Source organism: Martes martes (genome assembly GCF_963455335.1).
Source record: "Martes martes genome assembly, chromosome: 5".
Taxonomy (NCBI): Eukaryota; Metazoa; Chordata; class Mammalia; order Carnivora; family Mustelidae; genus Martes; species Martes martes.
The window spans coordinates 18793029-18816791 of record NC_137892.1 but is presented as its reverse complement, the minus strand read 5'-3'; the positions used below and the strand labels follow the sequence as shown (position 1 = coordinate 18816791).

At 52.3% G+C, this 23763-nt stretch overlaps 1 protein-coding gene across 1 annotated transcript in view; it reads right to left on the bottom strand.

Moving 5' to 3' along the window:
- RASGEF1C (RasGEF domain family member 1C) overlaps positions 1 to 21439 on the bottom strand; it is a 32083-nt gene extending 10644 nt beyond the window's left edge. Inside the window, exons 1-7 of the mRNA XM_080804429.1 lie at positions 21246 to 21439; positions 14631 to 14831; positions 13502 to 13576; positions 4866 to 4955; positions 2964 to 3066; positions 2406 to 2485; positions 2228 to 2323 (exon numbers count right to left, since the gene is read on the bottom strand). Coding sequence (XP_080660555.1) covers positions 2228 to 2323; positions 2406 to 2485; positions 2964 to 3066; positions 4866 to 4955; positions 13502 to 13576; positions 14631 to 14831; positions 21246 to 21272 — 672 coding nt within the window. The 5' untranslated portion in view covers positions 21273 to 21439. The remainder of the gene's footprint in view (positions 1 to 2227; positions 2324 to 2405; positions 2486 to 2963; positions 3067 to 4865; positions 4956 to 13501; positions 13577 to 14630; positions 14832 to 21245) is intronic.
- Between the last annotated feature and the right edge of the window lie 2324 nt (positions 21440 to 23763).

Here is a 23763-nt window from a genome sequence, read left to right as displayed (position 1 = left end):
GCAGGAAGAAAGCACAGAATGCCATGACCACTGGAGCCCCCTGGCCTCAAAATTTCAGCTGGGAACTACGAGAACATCTGCAAGCATCCTTGCTTCCCCCCTCCTTTTTTCCTTTTTTCTTTCTTTCCTCCCTCCTTCCCTTCTTTCTCTCTACCCATCCATCCATCCATCCATCCTCCAGTCCCCCACCCCATTGGTGAACACCTCCTGTGGGCCCAGCCAATGGTCCATATCTCTTTGGAGGTTAGAGGAGAATGCGGCAAAATGAAATAAATGCACAGCTCCATAAATCACCCACCTCTAGCCCCACACCTAAGCCACAGCATCCCCGCACCCCCGAGCTGGACAGAGAGATTCAGTGTGCAGGAATAGGACATCCCAGTCTGTCCCACAGCCACCTGGCCAGCACAGATGGAAGAAAAGGCAGTGCCCCAGCTGACATCCCAGATCAAAGGCTGAAGCCAGCTCTGTACACCCCCACCTGCAGCCCAGCTCCTGGGCCACCTGCCAGCAGCTCTGTGACTGCCACATGGTCCCTGTGCTCCGGGAACGGGAGGCAGCCCAGAGGTGTGCTGGAGAGGCTAAGTCTGATTCCTGGCCCTGCTGCGTACTTGCTGTGTGACTGGACAAGCAAGAGCTCCTCTCCAAGTCTTCTAACCTGAGAAACGGCACTGCCAGACTCTATCAGTAGTCATCAGAATGAAGTGGGGGCGGGGACAGAGCCAAGGGGCCCTCAGGCGGTAGGTGCTCAATAAGGGGAGATCGCTGTCCCTGCTGCTCTGGCCTTCCAGCTTCCTGGCCCCTGGGGGGACAGGCTCCCGGCCCTGGGGGTTAAGGTCTGGCCTCACTGAAGGCTGCTCCCCAGCATCAGCCGTCCTCAGACCCAGAGCTGCCGAAGGGCTCACAGCCTGAGCAGGAAAGCCAGCTGCCTAGCATGTGGCCACCAGTCTGGCCAGGGTCTGTGGGCAGCCCCCCTGCTGGGTGGGGGGTCCAAGGGGGCCTGTCTCAGCCTGCTCACCCAGCCTCACCAACCCCTGGTGCCCAACTGATCCAACTGCAGAGTGACTCTGAATTTCAAGAAAAGCAGCTTCTTCTGTTATCCCTTGGGCTGGACACAGGCCTGTGCAAACCACAGCACAAACCTAATTCCACTGACATTCCTGCCCAGAGACCAGGCAGACAAGGGACAGCAAGCCTCAGCGGTTCCTCCCCACGGAAACGACAACTCTAATGGTCAGGGTGGGAAGGGTTCTAAGTAAGAGGCTCACTGCCATCCCAAGGCACGGTTTCTGGGGTGGGAGGCCACCAGAGAATTTGGGAGACAAATAAAATTGACCAGGGTCAGCGAAGGCACCTCTCCCTCTCCAAATGCAAATGTAGAACAGAGCCTGTGAAAAGGCAGTTTTTAGCGAGTGAGAGGCTCGGTTCACTCAGTGCCAAAAATATGACTGTGATCTAAGGCTCTATCAGTGAAGGTCTTACATTTGGAGTAAGGAAGTGGAAGACCCTATGCACTTGGAGACAATGTGATCTGAAACAGAAGGGACTCTGTTAAATGAAACCATTCAGGGACCAAAGAGATCCAAGTGGGGAGGGGGCTGGAGACCGGAGTACAGCAGAGGGTCGGGGGCAGGCCTGGGCTGTTGATTTTGAAGGCAGGAAGGGGTCTGGGGGTGCTGAAGGACTGGTGGGTAGAAGAGGGAAGGGGGGCCTGGGTGGCTCAGCTAGTAGCTAAGCATCCGACTTGATTTCAACTCAGGTCATGATCTCAAGGTCATGAGATTGAGCCCCACATCGGGGTCTGTGCTCAGCGACGAGTCTGCTTGAGATTCTCTCTCTCTCCCTCTGCCCCTCCCCCTGCCCATGTGCTCTCTCTCTTAGAGAAAAGTTAAAAAAAAAAAAAAAAAGGAAAAGAAAAAGAGGGAGCGCCCTCGTTCTGCATAGTGCTTGCTCCAGGGAGGACAACCCCAGCTCGATAAGGAAGCACTTCCTACCAGTGAGAGCTGCATGGGCATGGGCTGATCTGTTCTGTGCGGTGGTGAGTCCCCCATATTAGAGGCATGCAAGGAGCATGGTTGTCTATACAGATGCTGCAGAAGGGCGGAGAGGGGGGTGGACCAGGTGACCTGGGAGTTGGCATCCAGGCTCTCTGATACAGCCCACCTGGGGCCGAGGTGGGGGGGCGGGTAGGGAGGAGATCTGAAGGCCAGGCAGGTCTCTGACTTACCTTCTCCCGGCTGCTGTGGGCAGTCAGGGAGCGGTGGGCTGCCCCCCGCAGGGCTGTCCTGTAGTTGCAGAAATTCCCAGTTGGGTCCATCTGGTGCTAGAAGGACACAAGGTGGCATTGGGGCAGCTGCGTCCCAGGGCTGGCCAGGGCCGGCCAGCAGCCCAGCAGCCTTGCTCACCTCGAGGATGAAGAACTTGGCCGTCTTCACTTTGGCCCAGGTCTTCTTCAGCCTGGAGACGGGGCTCATGTTCATGCCGGCTGGAAGAGGAAGGGTCGAGCTGGGGCAGGGGAGAATCTCCGAGCTGCACCGTCTGCTTACTCCCTCGGGCAGGGGGTCTGGGGATGGCCCCAGCAAGCCAGCCCCTCTGGCTGCCCCTGACTGAGACTAAGCCTGCTGCAGACAGCCACATGGGGGGTGGGTGGGTGTTGATGGACACCGTGTCCCGGAGAGCCTGGCTGCTGTGTGCGTAGGCTCCTGTTCCCACACCATGACCAGGATCTGCTTTGGGTCCCTACTCTCCCTGGATCTGGGGACACATGGCCAAGTCTTCATAAAGTCCCCTGAGGAGGCCAAGCTTGCCTCAAAGTGGGGGCGCCTCTCCAGGACCTCTGGGCCCAGCAGCACCTGCCCTGCTCTGAGGAGCACCCTGGCTCGCACCCTGCCCGCCCATGGGTGCCCGCTCCAGCCTCTCTGGGGGTGCTCCCAGCAAGGCCCAGGGCCCGCCGGCCTACTCACAGATGATGGCCATCAGAGAGTTGAAGTTGCCAATGTTGAAGCACTCACGGGCCACATCGATGAAGAACTCCACCACCTGGGCCCTCTGCTTCTTCTTGGCTGGCTGGGGACAGAGCAGCCGAGCCTCAGTGGGGACAGTCCCCAGCGCGTCATGGGGCCAGTCCCTTGTCACTGTTCTCTCAGCCCCGTGCACGGCCAAGTCGCTTGATGCTGGGGCAGTCTGCAGCCCGAGGGCTCAGGGTCTCAGCATGCCCCGGGCAGGCCCAGCAGAGCCCACATGGGGCAGAGGAGCTGCCTGCCATGCTTGAGACATCCATCTGCCCTCCCTCCGGGTCCGGTTCCAGCACCCTGTCCACAGCCCCTTCCTGTCCCCCCGCAGCACCATGCTTGCTCTCCCCATCCTGGGGCCACAGACTCAGGCCCTGTCCCCGGAGCAGGCCCTCCCCTGTATTCTGTTGAATGACCGTGTGATCTCACCCCCAGCTTATGGCCATGTGCTTGGGACTGTGACTTCTCCCACAGCCCCTAACAAACCGTGCCATCTGCTGGGCTGTCTTGTGCTGAGGCACTTCCCAGCTCCCAGGAGGGTTCAATCCCATTCAGTCCAGCTTGGCCCGAGCAAAGCCCCCTCTGAGCTGCCAGGCCAGAGATGGAAACGCAGGGAGAACCCTGGTGTTCTTGCTTGCTTACTTCTGCGCCACACTGGTCTTTACCAAGAAGAGTGAGACACGCTGCCCAAACCCCCTTGGAAAGCCTCCCCACCTGAGGTCTTTCTGTCCTTCCCGGGGAGCCTGCACAGTGACAGCGATGGCCAAGCAAGGAGAGGGGCCAGAGGCCAAGCATTCCAGCTGCTGGGGGCCCTCAGCAAGAAGCACTCCCGAGGCCAAGGCATCGCAGACCAGCTTCTTCTGAGTGACCCTGCTTCTGCCCCTTTCTCTGTTACTCCAATTTCTATCTCAGCATTTGCTCCCAGAGAGCACCAGATGGCACTTGTGTTGCCCCCAATCTTTCCTGGATACAAATGGCCCCAGGGCTTCACCGATGCTGACAGGGGGCTTGAAGGAGGCTCCCTGCCCTCCAAGGAAGAGAATAGGGCAGACAGGGTCTGGCCCTGAAGGCTCATGCCTTGGTGACACGTGCCTCTGTCTCAGTACTGACAAGACATCCTGCTTTCTGGGAGAAGCTGGAGACCTGGGCTTTGCATGTGCAGTCTCCCAATTCTTACAGGTTGGTCCTGCAATGTTGGTCCATTTCTACTCTAAATCCTGAGAGCCAAGCTCAGCATGGCTACAGGCCAGGCCCCCCAAGGCAGGCAGGCACAGATGGAGGGAGCAGAGCCACCTGGCAGAGCAGTAAACCACTTCTCAAACCCTCAGCAAGTGGTCTCTGATGTCCCATGCTGGAGTCCAGTGGATCCGTGCCAGGCTCTGCCCAGAGGGAAAGGTCACTGCAGGCAAGCTGGGTGACACCTGCTGTCCCAGAGATGTGTCCAGCTTCATCCTGGCCTTGAACACCAACAGGCTCAAGATACCCTTCTGATTTCCTCCCAGGTGGGTCCCCCCAACCCCTGCCACCTCGGGCTATGCTAGGTCATGTCCCCTGCCACTTTGGGCTATGCTAGGTCATGCCCCGGCCACCTTGGGCTATGCTAAGTCATGTCCCCGGCCACCTTGGGCTATGCTAGGTCATGTCCCCGGACACCTTGGGCTGTACCAAGTCATGTCCCCGGCCACCTTGGGCTATGCTAAGTCATGTCCCCGGCCACCTTGGGCTATGCTAGGTCATGTCCCCGGCCACCTTGGGCTGTACCAAGTCATGTCCCCGGCCACTTTGGGCTATGCTAGGTCATGTCCCCTGCTACCTTGGGCTGTGCTAGGTCATGTCCCCCAGCTTTCTACGCACCATGCAGATCTCAGTCGCCACGAGGTAGCACAGTCTGTTGAACCACTTCACGTAAGCCTCCAGATTGTTGGTCTTGTCACTGAAACAAGGCTGGGAAAGACACAAGGACCACACTCAGCCTTGCTGTCAATAACTTTTGGAACATTAAGTCAGTTCATTGATCATTCTCATAGATCATCAGGAAAATGCTGGGACCTCAAAACCATCCACAAATACCCATGATTTGATGTCTATCCTTCAGGTCTTTTTTCTATACATTCAAAGATGTAATTTCATATGATATATATATATGTAAGTACGTATGTAAATACACACCCCCCAACACAGTTGATTGTCACTATTCATGTGAATCTGTCCACTTCCTCAAAATACATTTTTTAACGCCAAATCATTACTCATGTCTCTTTCACTGTCATTCATGGTGCAGAGTGGCATGTCCCCCAGAGTCACCCAAAGTGCCTGTGTGTTCCCAGCTGAGGCTGAGCTAAGTGACAACGTGCTTTCTTGTTTCAGCTCCTGTACTGTGAACAACTGTCTTTTTTTGGTGGTCTATTCAGTGTGATGGTGGGTTCCCTGCTTAAAGCGGCTCCAAGCACAGTGCTGTAGTTCCTAAGCACACCACAGCTGTGATGGGCCCTGAGGAGAAAAATGTGTTAGATAAGCCGCACCTACACATGAGTCATGGCGCTGCTGGCTATGAGTTCAATGTCACTGGAAGAACAAGATATATTAAATAAGGTGTCTTTGAGCCAAAACACACACAGTGCAAGGCTATGTAAGGACTGGCAGATGCAAGTGTGGTTGGGAGGCTTGCAAGGAACCTAACTCCGTATTTCCCTTGGGAGCAGTGGTATTTGCTAATTCCATGTTCATGATGACGTCATGGGATATAATCAATTCCCATAAGTAATGACAGTCAACTGTATGTGTGTATCCTTCTATCTATATATAACCATACATATATCTCCATTTTTTCCTCAGGAACCATTTCCTATGCCATAAAATAGCCTTTGGAAATATAATTTTTCAATTGATGTAGATATTCAACTGCATAGATGCATGAGAGTTTAAAAGGTTAAACCTAATTTAAATATCCACATTGAAATTGTGAGCGTGACCTTCAATATGTAGAGGGGAAGATGGAATGGGGGATCCAGTAATCTGAAAAAGTAAAGGAAGGAAGGGAAAGGACAGAGCAGGGGCAGGAAGACAAGCAAAGGCCTTGCACAGAAGGTGGTAAAACCTAATCCAGGTATGTTGGTGATTATAATGCTGTAAATTTAGAACTCCAGCTACTTGCCATTTTCAAGTGGCTTCCCCCAAGCCCAAAGATATATAGGTAAAAAAACTGAAATATATATATGATGAATATATGAGTATATTCATAGCTGTCCAAATATTAAAATATATATATATATTTTTATATATATATAAAATATATAAAAATAGATTTCTAAGGGAAAGAAAAGACTCTAAGGCAAAAGGCATCAGAGGAGATTCAAGGGGAATCACATAATGATAAAAGGTTTGATTAATCATGAATATGTCACAAATCTAAACTTGCTTGTGCCCAACAAAATAGCTTCAAAATATGGAGGCAAATAGTCAGAAAGGTTTAACTCCTTTAGAGGAAGAAATCAAATCTTACTGCCACAATGGAAGATTTTAACACAAGGTCAGCAATTCATAGATTGCAGAGATTTAAAAAAACAGTATAAATATAAATTTGAGCAACACAACTTACAGAGTTGAATTAACAGACAACTACAGAAGCCTGCTTGCACTCAACCATATGAAAATGTGTATTCTTTTCAAATAGTCAGAAATCTAAAAGCACATTTTAAAGTAATCTATTGGTCAAAGATGAAATCATCATGGAAGTTAAAATGAGAATGTTGAAAAACAATTATGAGGGTGCAAATAAAAAACATATTTAGAAAGAAATAGTCTTTCATACTTTTATTAGGATGGAAGAAAAGATGAAAACAGGCTGAGCATCCAACTTAAAAAATTAGAAAAAGAATAACAAAGCAAGAATCCAAAGAAAGCAGATGGAAGGAAATAATGAAGATGAGAGAAAAAAAATGAAGTCATAAAGAAAGATGCAACATATAGTCAACAAAGCCAGAAGCTCTTTATTTGAAAAGACTAATAAAGTTGATGAACGCTTAGCAAGACTGATGAAGAAACAGAGAGAAGTAAATACAAAGAATATTAGAGGCGAATATGAATGTGAAAAAAGTGAAAAGATAACTAGAGAGTATTGTGAATAACTTTGAGTCTACAAATGTGAAAACTTAAAGAGGACTGAGTCAAATTTCTGGAAAAATATAAATTAAAAAGTAGAGTAAAGAAGAAACAGAAAGCCTAAATAGTCCTATGATTACTAAAACAAGGAAAATCTTGAATGGGTGCATAAAAGTCTTCCCAAAAAGGAAATAGCAGGCTCAGATGGTTCACTGGCAAATTCTCCCAAATGGTCCAGGAACAGGTAAGTCTTTCACAGAGAACAGCAAACAGGGAGAAAACAAAGACAAGACAAGAACAGGAATGGAAAGGAAAATGAAAAGTCAACCACATGATTCTAGTTGCAGAAATCCTGAACAAAACGAGAGCAGACAGCCTACAGATGTACAAAAAAAGATAAGGATTGCAACCTAGTTTCATTTATCCCAGAAATGCAAGGTTGGCTCAACACTGAAAAAGAAGAAAACCACTAATACAGTAGCTCCCCCCTTCTCCGTGGCTTCTTGTTCATGGTTTCAAGTACCTACCATCAACCACGATCCGGAAGCAAGATGATCTAAGACTCCGTCATGGTGCCTATGTCATTCACCTCACTTCATCTCACCACATAGGCATCTTACCATCTTACCATCTTACCACATAGGGAGAAGGGTGAGTACAATGTAATAAGTTATTTTGAGAGAGAGAGAGGGGCCATATACACACAACTTTTATTAGAGTATACTGTTATAATTGTTCTATTTGATTATGAGTTATTCTTGTTAATTTCTTACCATGTCTGATTTATAAACCTTATCATAAGCCATGTGTGTATAAGAAAAAGTGTAGTATGTACAGGGTTTGTACCATCCATGATTTTGGGCATCCACTGGGGGGTGTGGAACATATACCCCACAGATAAGGAGGGGGACTACTGTATAAGTAATTATTTCATGGTTTAAAAGAAAAGAGAACATAAGGTTAACAGACCCAGAAAAAGTAGTCAATAAAATGCAACGAGTCATGATAAAAACTCTCATCAAAGTAGGACCAGGGGACTTCCTTGAGCTGATAAGGGCATCTAAGGAAAAAAAAATCTCATAGCAAACATCATACTCTATTGTGACATGTGAAAAGCATTCTGTTTAAAATCAGGACAAAAGAAGAATGCCGGCTAGCAACACTTCCATTTAACATTTTGCCAGAAGTACTAGTTAGCACAATAAGCAAGAAAAAGAAATCCTATTGGTCAGACTTAGCGGGGTTATTCTGCAATAACTAGTAATCCCAACATTTCAAAGATTTAAAAAATAGGACCCATCTGTTATTCATGTCCACTCTTATCAGTGGAGGATTCTTTGTATGACTACCCTAGAAATAAAAAGAATAAGGATTGGAAAGGAAGGAACAAAACTGCCATTATTCCCAGATGATATAACTGTCTATGTGAAAAACACCAAAGAACACAGAAAAACTATTAGAATTAACAATAATGCATAATATCATCAGATACACAGTTGATATACAAAAGTTAATGCCATTCCATAAACTACATAAGCAGTTCAGAAATAAGTACAATAGAAGATGCCATAAGTAATAGCAAAAATATGCATAAGGAACCCAGTGGGGAAAAAAATCTAACAATCTGTTTAATATATTTTTTTAAGATTTTATTTATTTATTTGCCAGAGAAATAGAGTACAGGCAGGTAGAGTGGCAGGCAGAAGCACAGGGAGAAGCAGGCTCCCTGTGGAGCAAGGAGCCCGATGTGGGACTCGATCCCAGAATGCTGGGATCGTGTCCTGAGCCAAAGGCAGATGCTCAACCGACTGAGCCACCCAGGCATCCCATAACAATCTGTTTAATATTTTTACGGAGAAAGTTATAAAACATTAGAAAGGTATTATGGAGTAGATCTAAGTAAATGGCGGGACACACCATTTGTATGGGTCAGGGGAACTCGGTATCACGAAGAGGAAAATTCTTCCCAAATTGGTCTGTATTTCATATAGTCTAACAAAATCCCAGTAGAGGATTTTTCACGGAATTTGGAAAAGGATATAAAATTTCGAATAGAAAAACAAAGGGCCAAGAATGGCCAAGCCACGCAAATGAGGAGGGTTTGTTTCACCAGATAGGGAGGAAAAAACCCAGCACACGACCATAATCAAGAAGACGATGTATACTGACACAGAGAGAGAAAAACTGACGAGTGGACAGGCAGGCAAGATGCTACATTAAAAAGTAGTGCAGGAACACTTGCTCTTTGTGTGGAAAACCATGAACATGGATCTCGACCTCAAGCCATAGCCACAAAGTGAATTTCAGGTTTTTTTTTTTTTTTTTTTTTTCTGACAGAGAGAGAGGGATCTCAAGTAGGCAGAGAGGCAGGCAGAAGAGAGAGGGGGAAGCAGGCTGCCTGCTGAGCAGAGAGCCTGATGTGGAACTCGATCCCAGGACCCTGAGATCATGACCTGAGCCGAAGGCAGAGGCTTAACCCACTGAGCCACACAGGTGCCCCCACAAAGTGAATTTCAAATTCAAGGCTTCAACATGAAGGGCAAACTATTAAAACTTCTCAAAGAAAACGCTGTAGATTATCTTTATGATCTGGGTAGGGAGCACGGAGGGATTTCCTAACTCCCCTCCCAAGCGCCCCCCCCCAAAAAAAATAAAGGAAAAGGTTAGTAAATTCGATTCAGTTAAAATTAAAAACACCTCCTGATCCAGACACAGAATAATGAGAATGAAAAGCGAAAGCAAAACAAAACAAGAAACAAAACAAACCCCCGTCCAAAAAAACAGGAAGAGAAAATTTGCAACTCATCTAACCGACAAAAAATAGTCATCTAGTACATATATTTTTTTAAAATCCCACCAAAAAACCTCTTAAAAATCCTTAAGAAAAAGCCAAATCACCAATAGGAAACTGGATGACAAGCATCTCATAGAAGAGAAAACAGGAATATAGAGAGATGCTCCCTTGAAGGGTCTGACAATTTCAAGGGTCATTGAGATGCGAAGCAAGATTCCCTCCCTGCGGGGAGCCTCACCAGCCCGGCCCATGCCACCATGATTTCCCTCCCGGACATATTGTGGAGACCAGTTCCCCAAAGGCACAACTAGTTTCATGTTCATACATCACTGTCTTTTCATTGTGTTGATGTTTGCACTGAGGTGTAGAAGACTAGTGGGTGAAATTGCTCCCACCTTAGCCCCAACGAGATAGTCACCAAATCATACTCATGGTCATTGTATTTTTCACTATCACACGTTTCTAGTCCAAGAAAAATGTGGAGCGTGACTTCAGCATGTCCTGGAAGAGGCGAACTGTTCAATTTTATTAAATCTCAATCTTGGGGCACCTGGGTGGCTCAGTCGGTTAAGCATCTGCCTTTGGCTCAGGTCATGACGCTGGCATCCTGGGATCGAGTCCCGCATTGGGTTCCCTGCTCAGTGGGGGCCTGCTTCTCGCTCTGCCTGCCGCTCCCCTTGCTTGTGCGTGCTCTCGCTCCAGTGAATAAATAAAAATCTTTAAAAAAATAAATCTCGGGGAGCCTGGATAGCTCAGTGGGTTAAAGGCTCTACCTTCAGCTCAGGTCATGATCCCAGGGTCCTAGGATTGAGCTCCGCATCCAGCTCCTTGCTGGGAGCCTGCTTCCCCCCCCCCCCGCCCCCGCCTGCTTGTGATCTCTCGCTGTCAAATAAATAAATAAAATCTTTGGGAAAAAAAAAATCTCAATCTTGTGAATACATCTTTTTGGTATTCTATGTGACGAAGCAGTACACAAAAGAATGTCTGCTGCATAGAGAAGTCAGGTTAGAGGAAAAGCACTAGTGTCTTTGACTTCTGAGCAGAACTGGCCACTTTTCTCATGGAACCATATCTATTCCAAAGAAGGACTGTCCAACCACGGTTTTTTCAGACTTCAATGTTTGGCTGATATACTTTTTAAAATATTTTATTTATTTATATGTGAGAGAGAGCAAGCATGAGCAGGGGGAGAGGCAGAGAGAGTGGGAGAAGCAGACTCCCCAGTGAGCAAGGAGCCTGATGCGGGGGGTTGATCCCAGGACCCTGAGATCATGACCTGAACCGGAGGCAGACACTTAACCAATTAAGCCACTCAAGCATCCTGGTTGATTTTTTCTTGAAAATCAACCAAATGAACCCGTCACTTCAAGGAAGTAACTGATGGTATTTGTTGTCAGTGATAAAATTCAAAGTTTCAAGAGAGAATTGGGAACTCGTAAGACACGTATCCCCGTCTGTGACCTTGACACTTTCCCAATACCCACAGGCTCTTCTGGAAGGATGAGATCAGTAATGACATTAATGGATATGATTTTAAAATATCACATAATGAAATGTACCAATATTTGGAAGATCAGCCTGGTTCAATGAATTCATATGTACTCACATGAGTGTCGTTCCAAACGACCAACATATGATGTTATTAAAATCATGCACAGGCAAAAGATCCATTCAAGATGCAAGACAGACCAATGGGTTTTAATGTAACAGAGGACTCAAAGTCCACTGATACATTTTCAGATTCCAAATTGCAACTAATCTTAAAAAAAACTACCACCTGCCGAGTTTTAGCATAGTATCAAAGAAAACTATTCACTAATCTCCAAATGCTGTAAAAATACTCTCCCCTTTTCCAACTACATATTTGTGAGAGGTTGGATTTTTCAACCCAGATAATGTATGTCAAGAGATTGAATGCGAAGCAGATAAGAGACTCCAGTTCTCTTTTTGTTGTGTTGGTCATTAAAGAGATTTGTACAAATACTCTAAAACAGTATCACTCTTCCCTGTAATTTTTTTTTTTTTACTTTGGAAAATCTAGTTATTTCCATAAAATACGTTACTGAAGTGAACATGTGATAGGTTATTACTGCTATCTGGAACAAATCTTTTAAAAATTATCAGTTGCAATGGCTAACCTGATGAATATTGGTAGATGTGATCTACATAAGCAAAAGTTCTTTGGGGCCCTTCGTAATTTTTAGGAGTATAAAGGGGTACTAAGACCAAGTCATTTGAGAACTGATGCCCTAGAAAAATATGCACCGATGGACAGGGAAACGTGTAAGAATGTTCACAGCAGCAGTATCTATAATAGCAAGAGGCTGGAAACAACCACACACCCTCCTTTACCGTAGAGTGGGTGAAGAGAGGTCATGGACAATCTCTGATGCACTTCACAATAAAAAAATAATTCTTAGAGATGGCCAAAAACCAAACCCATAACCAAAACCGAACCTCAAAAACAACCCGGTGAGAGCAGCCAAGCCTCCTTCCCACTCCAACCCCCGTGCTTGAGCGGGGCTCCCAAGAGTACCCAGTGATTGTGTACACGCATGTGTTGTATGAACAGGTATGACGCACCCTCCTTTTTTTTGTTGTTACACAAATGGCCACATCCTCTTTGTCACTGCTCTTTGCTCTAGTTTTTTTTCTCTGTGATGGATCTGGGAGATCATTCTCTACTTCTAGCCACTCTTATTCTTTGTAATAGATCCAGAGCATTCCGTGTGTGGACCTCCTGTAATTTGTAATGGAGCCCCCGCTGATGATAAGCTCGGTTGCTTCCAGCCTTTGGCCATGATTCCCACAGTATATCCCAAATACCTCTATGCATGCATCTTTGTGTACATGGGTGTGTATATCCACACGATAAATTACGAGGCGTTGAAAGTTGAGGTCAAGGGTGTACATCTTAAGCACTGATACTATTGTCGAAGTGCCCCCCCAAAAGGGCAGGGCCAGTTCCCCCACCAGCCATGTATGTGAATGTGTCCTTCCCTACACACCCGCCGTGTTTTGTCCCCGCTTATCCAAGAGGTGAAAAGGCATTCCTGTGTAGTTTCTCCTCTTTAATTACAGAAGACAACGTTTCCAGTTCTGATTCGAAGTGCACCCGGTTGATAAGCACAAGGCACCCTAGAGGTTGGGCTCTGACAGAGGAGGGGCAAACCCGAAATCCCGCGTGTGGGCCCTGTCCACAGTTAGACGGAAGAGCTCGCTCGCTGGTATTCTTTCCTGGGAGGAGGGCACGAGCGCGCACTACCCCGGGTGGCCGCTGGAGGGCACCAGCGCCCGCTGGAACGCGCCAGGAGAGCTTGGGGTGCGCTCCACTCTGCTCCCAACCTGGGGCCTCAGCTCCGCGCACCCCCGCACCCCTGCCCTCCGCTCTCGCTGGGTGGGTGACCGGCTGGCTTCCCCAGGACTCAGGTCTGCTGGGCTGGAGGGGCACGGGTGGAGTGGACGCAGCCCCTCAAAGCCCACTGGCTCTGCCCCGGGCCCCTCTGAAGCTCGCCCAGCTGACACTCAGGGCGTTTCCCAGAGAGGCCAGTGGGTTGGGGTCACTGGTGGGACAGCCTGTCCAAGGGCCTTCTACCTTTGTGCTGGCCAAAGGGTCCTTGTTCACAAAAGCCTGGACAAACTCCTCAGGCCCGATGTGCCGTAGCCGTTCCTGCACCAGAAGGGAGAAGAGGAGTCGGGAAAGGGAGGAAGGTGTGGGGAGGGAGGTGCCCACCCAGGGCCTGGCATGGTACTTCTGCGGGCTTCCTGCCTCTCAGCCCATCCAGGATGGTCTCTGGACAGCTTCCCTTCTCCCTAGGGCTCCACAACCCCATTCTGGGTTGTCACAGAGCTTGAAACCATCCTGAAGGAGGCACCCCTCTTTTCCCATGCCCAGGGGCTGCCGAAGCTCATGGGGGGCAGAAGGCAAGGTCCCCGTAGGGCGTGCTTGGGAGATGCGAGACCCAGGAAACCCGGCTCGAAACTGGGAAACTGAAACAACCTGCTCCCTCCAGGGGAGGTCTGGGTCAGACTCAAATCCTGGCTCTGTCCCTTCTACTGTGTGACTTTAGGCAAATCTCTTTACCTCTCTGGGCCTTAGTTTCCTCATTGGTGCAAAGGGAATAATAATAGCACCTCCTCGGCGTGGTGTGGGAAGATGAAACGAGATGGTGCGCATTAAGTTCTGAGTATAGTGCCGGAAAGCAGTAAGGTAGCCATAAATGGTAGAGGTTTAAAAGAGAAGACCTATGGCCCCACCTCCCCTCTCTCCTCGGCCTCTGCACCTTTAAGGAATCCAACATGTGGGAGGCCAGACTGGTGTCTGGACTCGAATTTGGACTTCTCTGGAAGGTTAGGGTGGGTGCAGTATGTCTGCGAGTCCTACATGGGGAAACTGAGGCCTTGGTAAGGAAGGCACTCATAGTGTGAAGCACACACAGCTGGTGGTGGCAGAGCCAGTATTTGAACCCAGTTCCTCTGTCCAGGGCCCAGACTCTCAGGCAGGCCCCGGGTCCAAGCTAGGCAGGCCCAGTATATCCAACCCTCCTGCTGGAATGGTGAGAGACCATCCCAGAGCCAGGGCACCCTGGAGGTGCCCAGCTGGCCCCGCTGTGACAGGCTCAAGCCCCAGGGTTACATGGACACAAGGCGGGAGGCCAGGGATGGCCGGTCCTCAGTTGTTCCTGGCTCTGGGTCTGGCTAGAGGAGGGCCCAGGCCTGCTCACCAACTCCACATGGGTGAGCTGCTGGGCCAGAGTATAGGGGTCACTGCAGACGCCAAGGAGCTCCCGGTGGATGGAGGCGGGTGGCTTGGTCCTGTAGGAGATGGGCTTGTCGGCGCCCAGCAGGCCTTCCGGGCCCTGGCCCTGGGCAGCCAGCTTCTGGTGCAGAGCCTGTAGGAGCTGCTGCATCCTCTTTCGGTATGCCTGGAGAGGAGGTGGAGAGAGAGGAGCTCAGGCCCGAACACCCATCTCCTCGTGTCTAGCCTCTGAGGCTCTGGGCTGGCCGGGTTGTGAGCTGTGGCTGGCTGTGCCCACCCCCGTGTCCACCCTGAAGCAGGACCCAGCCCAGGGTGGCAGGGAAAGGCTGCAGGATGACCAGTGGGAGCTGAGAGGAGCACCTGTCGGGGAGGGAGACCAGGGTCTGGGGGCTGCCCCTGCTCTCTGGGCAGTGGGACAGGCTGGGGTGCACACTGCCAGGTAGACAGAGGCAGGGAGAAAGGAGGGAGATGTGGAATGGGCTCTGCCCCACCCCTGCCCTGGGGACGCCCTCCACTCTCCCGACTCTGAGAGGCCTTCCTATCTGTGCCCCAGCAGTACTTACCCAGGTCACCCGATGTGACTTCCCTATGGGGCCACTGTGGGAGATGACCAGGGCGGTATACTGCCCCACTAGAGCGACAGCTTGGCGGGGGCAGGGAAGCCTGCGTGGTCCCCTCTTGTGGGCAGAGCAGGGTCTGGCTCTGGGCCCCTGGCGGGCCTTTACTAACCACTTCTGCGAACAAAAGTGTCTCACCATGCAGCTCGGACAGATATATGCTTGCTTTGGGCTGTCCTGGATGGGGGACAGGGAGGAGAGGCTGTGCCCCACCCCCCGCCGGAGGGGCACCCGCCTTCCCACACCCAACAGGGAAATGGATTATTCCCGTCAGAAACCCCCGTTTCTCGAGGAAGGCACCATCAGACTGGCTGTGTTTACGAAACTTGAGGCCCACCATTCCCAAGGGGTTGGTCACTAATCCACAGACAGAGCCCCCGAACTTGTCAGCTGGGCCTCCCCCACCCAGAGGTTGATTCAGCTCCAGCAAACTGAGGAACTGGCTTGGGAGCAGGGGCGGGTGTCCCCGAACCCTAGCTCTTGCTCCCAGAGCCCCGGGGGCCAGGCCCACTGCTCAGCTGGATGGTATGGGGGTAAACTGAGGTCCAAGTCTTCCGTCCATCGCCTGCGGAAGGAGCAGCCCCTCTCAGCTCTGCAGGTCCAAGAGTGTGATTAGCACGCTGCTGGTCAGGTCTTCACAGGAGTTGGGTCCATCTTGTGAACCCCAACACCCGCACCGCCCCCCACCCCCATCTCTCTCCTCACTCAGTCTATCGGCAAAGCCTGGGGCCCTCTCTCAGGCTGCATCTGCCTCCGGTTCCTCCTGCCTCGGACTGTCGGCAGGCTCGTCTGCACCATCCTTCCGTGCTGGAGATCCCCCCAGCCCACCTGTGTCTGGGACCCCTCCCTTGCCGTCTGTCCCTTGGTCCTGGATATGCTGGGTCATGTCCAGAGCATCATTCAGCATCTGTGTGGACAACATTCATCTCTCACGTGCAGCTTCTTCTCAGCTCTCCAGAGCCACATGGCCAAGGGGCCACCTCGACCCAACGTGTGTAAGGGGCCATCTTGCTCCCCTTGCCCAAAGGTGCCTCCTCTGTCCGCATCGCTGTCTCAGTGACTGGAGCAACTGAAGCACTCGTGTCCGGGGCTCAGGCCGGGGCCATCCTCAAGCACCATCTCCCACACAGCCCTCCTGGCCATCGCCGACCCTCCTGATTTTGCTTTCTGCAATGTGCATGCTTTGTCTCTGCTGCAGGCCCTCGGAGGGCCCCCTGCATCCCTGCCTAGGCTCTGGGCTCCTTCCACTCCACTCCACAGCCAGAGATGTCTGTTGAAAATGCACGTCTAACCTCTGCATCCCTCTTCCTTTAAATACCCCAGTGCCTTTGCAAAGACAGAAGTCCCGTGGGGCTCGGGGGTCCTGATGTCAGCTGTGGCCACACTCAATGGCTTCCACATGGCCTCTGTCCCCCTTCTCAGTGCTCCAGACCCAGGCCACTCCACCATCCTTTTAGCCCCTTCCCCTGGCTCTCACCCCAAGGGGTGACCCCGGGAGGGCCTGTGCAGCCCTCTCTCTCTTCTATGTTCTTCTCATGGTTGCGACCTCAGAGCACTGGGCTTCCTCCCCACCCTTGGCCAAGGCTCGATCAAGTGATTGTGCGTCTCCTCTCTCTGCTCTACCAGCCACACGCAGATTACACCAGGTCACCGTCTGCTCATCCCCAGCATGAAGGACCTGGGAGGGGCTCACGGACACGATGTACCGAGGGGATGAACGTGGCCTTTCCCTGGTTCTAGCTGGCCTGCTTCACCGGTGAGGACTGCAGAGCCCTCCTGAAGTCAAGGGCACAGCGTGTCTGTGCCTAGAGTCTGACAGAACCACAGACTTACCCTATTTTAAAAATACGCAGTTGATTTCGGAAGACTTGTTTCTTCTGAACCAATATATTCACCCCCAATGATGATCATTTTCTGCTTGCGAATTCCCTCAAAATTCACCCGGCAGTGTTGACCTCAAGCTCATCTGTTGGTTCTTTCCTGAATCTTCTCTACCCCATTCTGAATAGGGGGATGGTGTGTGCTGGTTCCTCTCTCATGAGTCCTCATGAGTCCTAACCCTTGTGGATAGAGGCTGAGAGATCTAGGTACATCTGAGCAGACCCAGAGACCAAGCTCTTACGATGCTGAGGCTGTCCCTTGTCCCTGTCAGGAATGCACACTCCAGAGCATGGGGGACGCCAAGCACAGCAGAGCTCCACCCCTCTTAACCTGGCAATGCCATCCAATTCCTGAGCCACCTGCCAGGTATGCAGAGCTGGGTTTCAAGTACAGAGGTCATCCAAGGCGAAGACTGTGGCTCCCCAGGTGCCTCCTGGCCATTCTGGCTGGACAGTCAAGGGCCTCTGTCCTTTGGAGTTCTTGAAAATCCCACCTGAGCCAGCCCAGGATGCCTTGCAAAGGGCTCAGCCCAGCCCTCGCAGGCAGACACCACTTTGTTTTCTGTGTTAGCTTCCTACCCCCTGTGCCCTCAGGGGGCTGCGTGGGGGAGCCTCCAAGGGCAGCAGGATCAGCCCAGCAGATAGTCATGGAAATGGGAAAGCAAGGCCATCCCCGGGGAGGGCCCATGGTATCAGCTTCTTCTGCAGCCACCCTTTACTGCAGCTGTGACCTCGGGGCCTCCCCTAGCATCCCCCCCTCAGCCTCGGCACTGGCCTCCCTGAGCCAACACTGCTGAGTCCAACCTATGGACAGCCCCTCCACAGCAGGTCCCCTGCCTAGCACAGGGTGCCTAGCAGGTGTCTCGATGCAGTGGCCATGTTCAGTCATGGAGAAGGGCCTTCTCAGCTCCTCTCAGGCCTTTTGTTCCCAGATGCTGAGAGGTGGAGGGCTGTGCTGGGAGATCAAGAGGGTTCGGGACAGGGAGCAGCAGGTAAGAGGGCTGTGTCACCTTTCCCGGCCCTCTGATGGGGAAGCCCCCTTGCCCCTGGCCCTGTGCTGTTTCCTCTCCTTCCCCGAGCCCCACTGTTATCTCACAGCTCTTATCACCCTCCCTCTTTATACAAAGACAATGAGGGCTCAGAGAGGTTAAGGAACTGGCCCAAAGATGTACTCTGAAAACACTCGTGCTCACTTTGCTGATTTGGGCGCGGCACTTTATATCATTTGATCCGGTCCCTGTGTGAGAAATCTTTTACAGGAAAATGCTGAAATATTTTTGGAGCCAAAGATACAATGTTTAAAAATAATTTGGAGGGAGGGGGAAGTGTGGGAAGGGAGAGAAGAAGTGAATCTGGCAAAATGTTGATTAATTGTTGAGCCTGGGTGATGCATATGTGGGAGTTCAGGGTTGTTCTTCTCTGTGTTTGTGTATGCTTGAAACGTTCCACAATAAGAACTCCGTACCCATTAAAGTAAAAGCCCTGTACACCTGAATTCTGGAAATAATTTGTTCCCCATCACAGCTCACATTGACCAAGTGCTGAGGTAAGAACACACGTGACCGCTGGGACTCTTTGCTACAAAGTTGTCTGATGGTGATGATTATCCTGTTTTGCTGATGAGGAGACTGAAGCTCAGAGAGGGGAAGCGCCTTGCCTGAGGTCACGCAGCTGTGGTTTCTGGGCTGGGGTCTGAGTGGGCTCAGGTGCTCTGACCTGGACCCCATGCTCTGAGTCCTACAGTGGCCCTGCCTGATCAGACCGGTCACCAGCTCCTTTCCAGGCTGAGCCCTTGTGCTCTGTGCTGGGAGGGGAGCAGCCCATGGTCCACCTCCAGCCTTTGTGGGGAGGGGAGGTACCACCCAGAGGACATGCCCTTTGGAGTGGGTGCTTTCTGGGCAAGGACAACTTGGGGATCTCAAAGACACAAGGGAGCACCCCCATTATGGCCCACACCGCTCAGCACACCTAACTGGATCCCAAGGTAAGGAATGAGAATGCCTCAGGTGAATTATGTCTGCTCCAAAAACCCACACCTGGGGGATGGCAGCTCTCAACAGTCATTCCTAGGCCTCACTCATTTCTCATCCATAGGGCGGTGAGAAAAGATTTCCCAGCATGGCACTGGTGGTAGGCCTGACAGCTTCTCAGGAGGTTGGCAGGAGGCTCGGTTTCCCTCAGAAACCAGCCCAGGACTTACACCATCCCCACCACTGCAGTTGGAAGGACAGGAAATGGCTTTGCCAATGGCAGAGGCAGGCCTGACAAGGGGGGATGATTCTGTCTTGGCAGTGGTTCGGATCTCATTCTGCTGGAGACCTCCTGGGGAGAAGGTGCTGAAGCAGGTGACTGGGCTCTCCTCCCCTCGAGAACCCAACTCCACTCCATCCAACCATCCATGCGTCCACCCCTCTCTGCTATTGCCCATCTCCCCTTTTATACAGTCCCCCACCTTCAGATCCATCAATCCACTCATCTGTCCTTCCTTTTTCTTCGTAATGTTTGCCACTCACTCATCCACCTACCTATCCATCCCTCCACCCACCCATCTACCCATCCACCCACTCGTCCATTCATCCACTCCATCCATCCATCCATCCATCCATCCATCATCCATCCATTCTTCTATCTACTCATCTATCCATCCCTCCTTAGTCACCCATCCATCCCTATTCATCCATCCACCTATCCACCCATCTATCCATCCTTATTCACCCATCCTCTCAACCACCCACCCATCTATCCACTCATCTATCCATCCATTCATCCATCTATCCATTCTTATACCCAACCACTCACCCACCCATCCAACCATCCACATTCATCCATCCACCTACCCACCCTCTAATCCTCCCGTATGTCCATTTATCCACCGCCCCACCTATCCATCAATCTTTCCACAACCACTCACACCAAAAATCCATCTGCCTATCAGAACACCTAACATCTATCATCCCCCCTCCACCCATCCATCAAGGTAGCCAACTCTCTATCTATCTGGTCAGCCAGCATCTCCCTCTCTTCTTCTACCCACCCCTCCCAATTCATGCAATCATAGAGCCTTCCTTCTCTGACCCCATTTCCTGCTGCATCCTAAGCCAAGAGTCAGGATCCCCAGGTGGATTAGGAGATGCAGAGGAGGAGGAAGAGGGGCAGGAAGGGATGACCCTCATCTCACCGAGCCCTCAGAGCAGCTAAGTCACTTGTCTGCCATGTGATGTGGCCCACAGGCAAGGTCTCCCTCTTCACTTTATGGCTCCCTGTTGCCATCCCACCTTCACAGTTTTCCTTTGTTTCACAAGCACCGGGCTCTGCCATGTCCAGACCCACTTTGAGGCCCACGACTAGCGTACCAGCTTGCCACATTCAGCCTCCTACCAGGGAAACTAATCTGCACTCCCCCCGCAATGCTCTCTCCTAGGGAAAGCAGCATCAGTGCCCGCCACAGCATCATCCTGGAGATTCCGATAAACCCGCCCCTTCTAAGTGTACCAGGAGACCTCCCTCCGCTCTGTGGGGTCCTTCTCTGTATTCTGACCCTGGTCCTGAGAGGTGGGGATATGTTCTCCTTTAACCTTGAAGCGCCTTCCCCAGAGTAATGCAGCTGGGAGAACGGGGCAGGGAGTGGGGTACCTGATGCCCACCCCACTGGCTGCCTTCCAAGTCACAAGGGCTGCCTTTACTTTGCGATGTGGTTTTAGCCACAGTGGAGGGTGGGGGAGGAGGTAAGCGGGGAGGGGGGACTGTTTCCTTTTCTCCCTAACCAGGGCCCTCCAGGCCAGCCCGAGGGGTCACTGACCAAGGGCCCTGTTGCAAGAGCCCCAGTGAGTCCTTCCTTGGCCTGGCATCTAATGCCATGCATAAGCGCAGGGCAGGAGAGGGGTCAAGAGACCAGACCTGGAGCCACAGGCCTGGTTTCCCTGCCTGCTCCGCAGGGCCTGACTTCCCGATGGGGCTGAAAGGGGCTGATCTGAGAGGGGCTGCGGGTACACACGAGGGCCCTGGGGTTGGCCCCAGGATCAGGCTCCGGTCCCCGGCGCAGGGGCGCAGACAGGGTGCACCCCTTGCACTAGGCTTGCCTACCTCGTCACAGGGGGCAATGCGGCCCATCACGTCCTTCAGGTGCCCGATGGTCGACTCCTCCTGGAAGTCCCGCGGGAACGTCTCCGTCCATTCTGCCAACAGCTGGAGCAGTTTGGGGCCGAACTTCCGGACCCGGGCCTGCAAGGAAAGCCACCGCGCAACCGCACCCGGTGAAGGGCGCCTAGAGGCCGCGCCCCATCAGCCCCTGCGTCAGCCACGCACTGCACACGCCCCGCTGGGGTCGGGCTGTCCCGGCAGCGCCCCTGGTGGCCAGAGGAGGTATGCGTGGTGCCTTCTCTGTGTCAGGTCAAAGGGAGGCCACCCAGGGATGGGGGCTTGACCACAGGGGAACAAAGGGGGACAGAGGCACATTTGGGGCAGGATCCTCTGTTGTTTTTGCCTGCTGGGCATCCTGTCTCCCTCTCTGTGGTGATAACATCTCAGTTTGCTTTGAGGGTTTCCGTCCCCCTCATTCCCAGCCCTTGGGGTTCAGGGGTCAGCTTACTGCGCCTCAGGCCCCCTGGCAGGGGTCCAGATCAGTGCTGGCCAATGAGAACATGGTACACCCCCCATCTTGCACAGTGACTGCTCACAGATGGGCATGTCGCCCAAGTAAACCCCTGAGCTCGGGACTTTCCTTGGGACCTATTTAGAACGTGGCTTGCTGTTTCCGCTGGAATTGGGAAGAGTAGATGGTGAGCCTGGAGTGGCAGAGACCACCGGCAGAGGTCACCGGTCAGGGAGAACCTGCCGGAGTGAGGGTGAGGCTGGCCTCGAGGAAAACGGAGCAGAGGGTCGGAGGGAGAAAGACCGGTTCCATGGGGGTCGTTTGAGCCCTGGGAGCCAGTGGTACTTGGCGACTTTGCAGTCCTGTGAGCCAAGGAAAGTCCCTTTGTCTTAGGCCAGTTGTAGTTGGGCTTCTCTTGCTGTAACAATGGAGCCCGATGGACATACCTGTAAAGAGTCACAGCCCGCGGGATCTTGCCGGGGCAGAGGAAGGCTAGGCTATCAGCGCACCTCAGTGGAAGGGACGGTGGAATGGAGTTTGCTGAGGGCAAGGGTCCTACTGATGCGGCTCTGGGGTCCCGGGTGCCATGAGCTCAGGGGCTCCCACAGGGCAGTGGAAATGGCACCTGGGTTAGAGGTTCCAACTCCGTCCCTTCTATCTCTGAGCCCCAGACAAGTCAGAAACCCCTGCGGGCTCCTGCCCAGGAGAACGGGGACAATTACCGCCTCTCCAAGAGGTGGATGCATGAGGACGTGTCAGGGGAGTGTCTGTACACAAGAGGGCTCCTGTCCTGCCCCTCACCTTGTCCAGCACCGGCTGGTCTAGCTGCTGCTGCTCAATACACAGGTGGCAGACCCGGGCCAGGAGCTCCCGGGGCTCGATGAAGAGGCGGGAGCTTAGAAGGAAGGTGAAGATGTAGGCTTTCTGAAAGGGACACAGAGAAAGGCAACATGTGCTCACAAGGGCATGGCAGGGCTGTGCCCTCTGGTCCAAGACCAGCCCCAGCCCTAGCGTCTCCCCCATGTGTGGTAGAAGGGAGCCCGCTCTGATGGCCCTCCTCCCCGCTGGGTGGGTAACCCACCTCGGGGTAGTAGTCGGTCGTGGGCACCAGGTGCTGGATCAGGGTGTCCAGGGAGGCTGACGAGGGAGCCCCATCCAGGAGGGGCTGCCCGGTCTGCTCGCCATCTGTGGGCTCGGTGGGGGGTGGGCCAAGGCTGCCAGGGGTGACCATGTCGGTGGCACTCAGGGTCCGGGGCATGCCTGTCTGCAATAAAAGGAGTAGTTAGGCACACCCGGACTGGGGCCCTGCTGGTCCTCTGGGCTCCTGGCAGGGTGGGTTCTGCCTCCTCCAGGAGCTTTGGTGCCCATCCAAGCCCAGTGATCAATCACTTCCTGGGGGGTGGGCTGGGGGATTCCTACCCCCAGCAGGGCATCCCTCAGCAACCAACCCTCCTCCACTCTTGGTCCAAGCCACTTAGGGACTGACTCTTTTTGCTCCTACCCCCAGGGAAGGTTGTTTTGGGCATGGCTTAGACAATTCACAGATTGTCCCTGCCCGTGGCCACATAGACGATTAGTTCAAGGGTGGGCCTGGTCCAAGCTGGAGCGCTCAGGCGCGATCCCAGAACATCTGCGGCATTCAGAAGCTCTCTCCCTCGCTGGGGTCCCTGAGCCTGGCTCACTCACTGCTGCACCCCAGGGTCCGGCCCCCACCTGGAACATACAGAGTGGGTGCTCGGTCAGGTGCGGGTGTTCAAGTGACTCAGGGGGGCAGGTGACAACAGAGGAGCCCGAGATGACACCGCTGCATAGGGCGATGGGGCCAAGGGGCGGGCCTTCCAGTGGGAAAAGCCCTGGGGGCCTGGCCCTGCACGCTCACCCCTCATCTCAGCCCGTAGCCCTCCCATCCTTCAGATGAGGCAGAGGAAGCCTCGAAGAGAAAGGCGGGTGCCCAGCTCGCGTGCTGACTACCTGGCCGAGCTGGGTCTTGAGGACAGGTGTGTCTGAGGA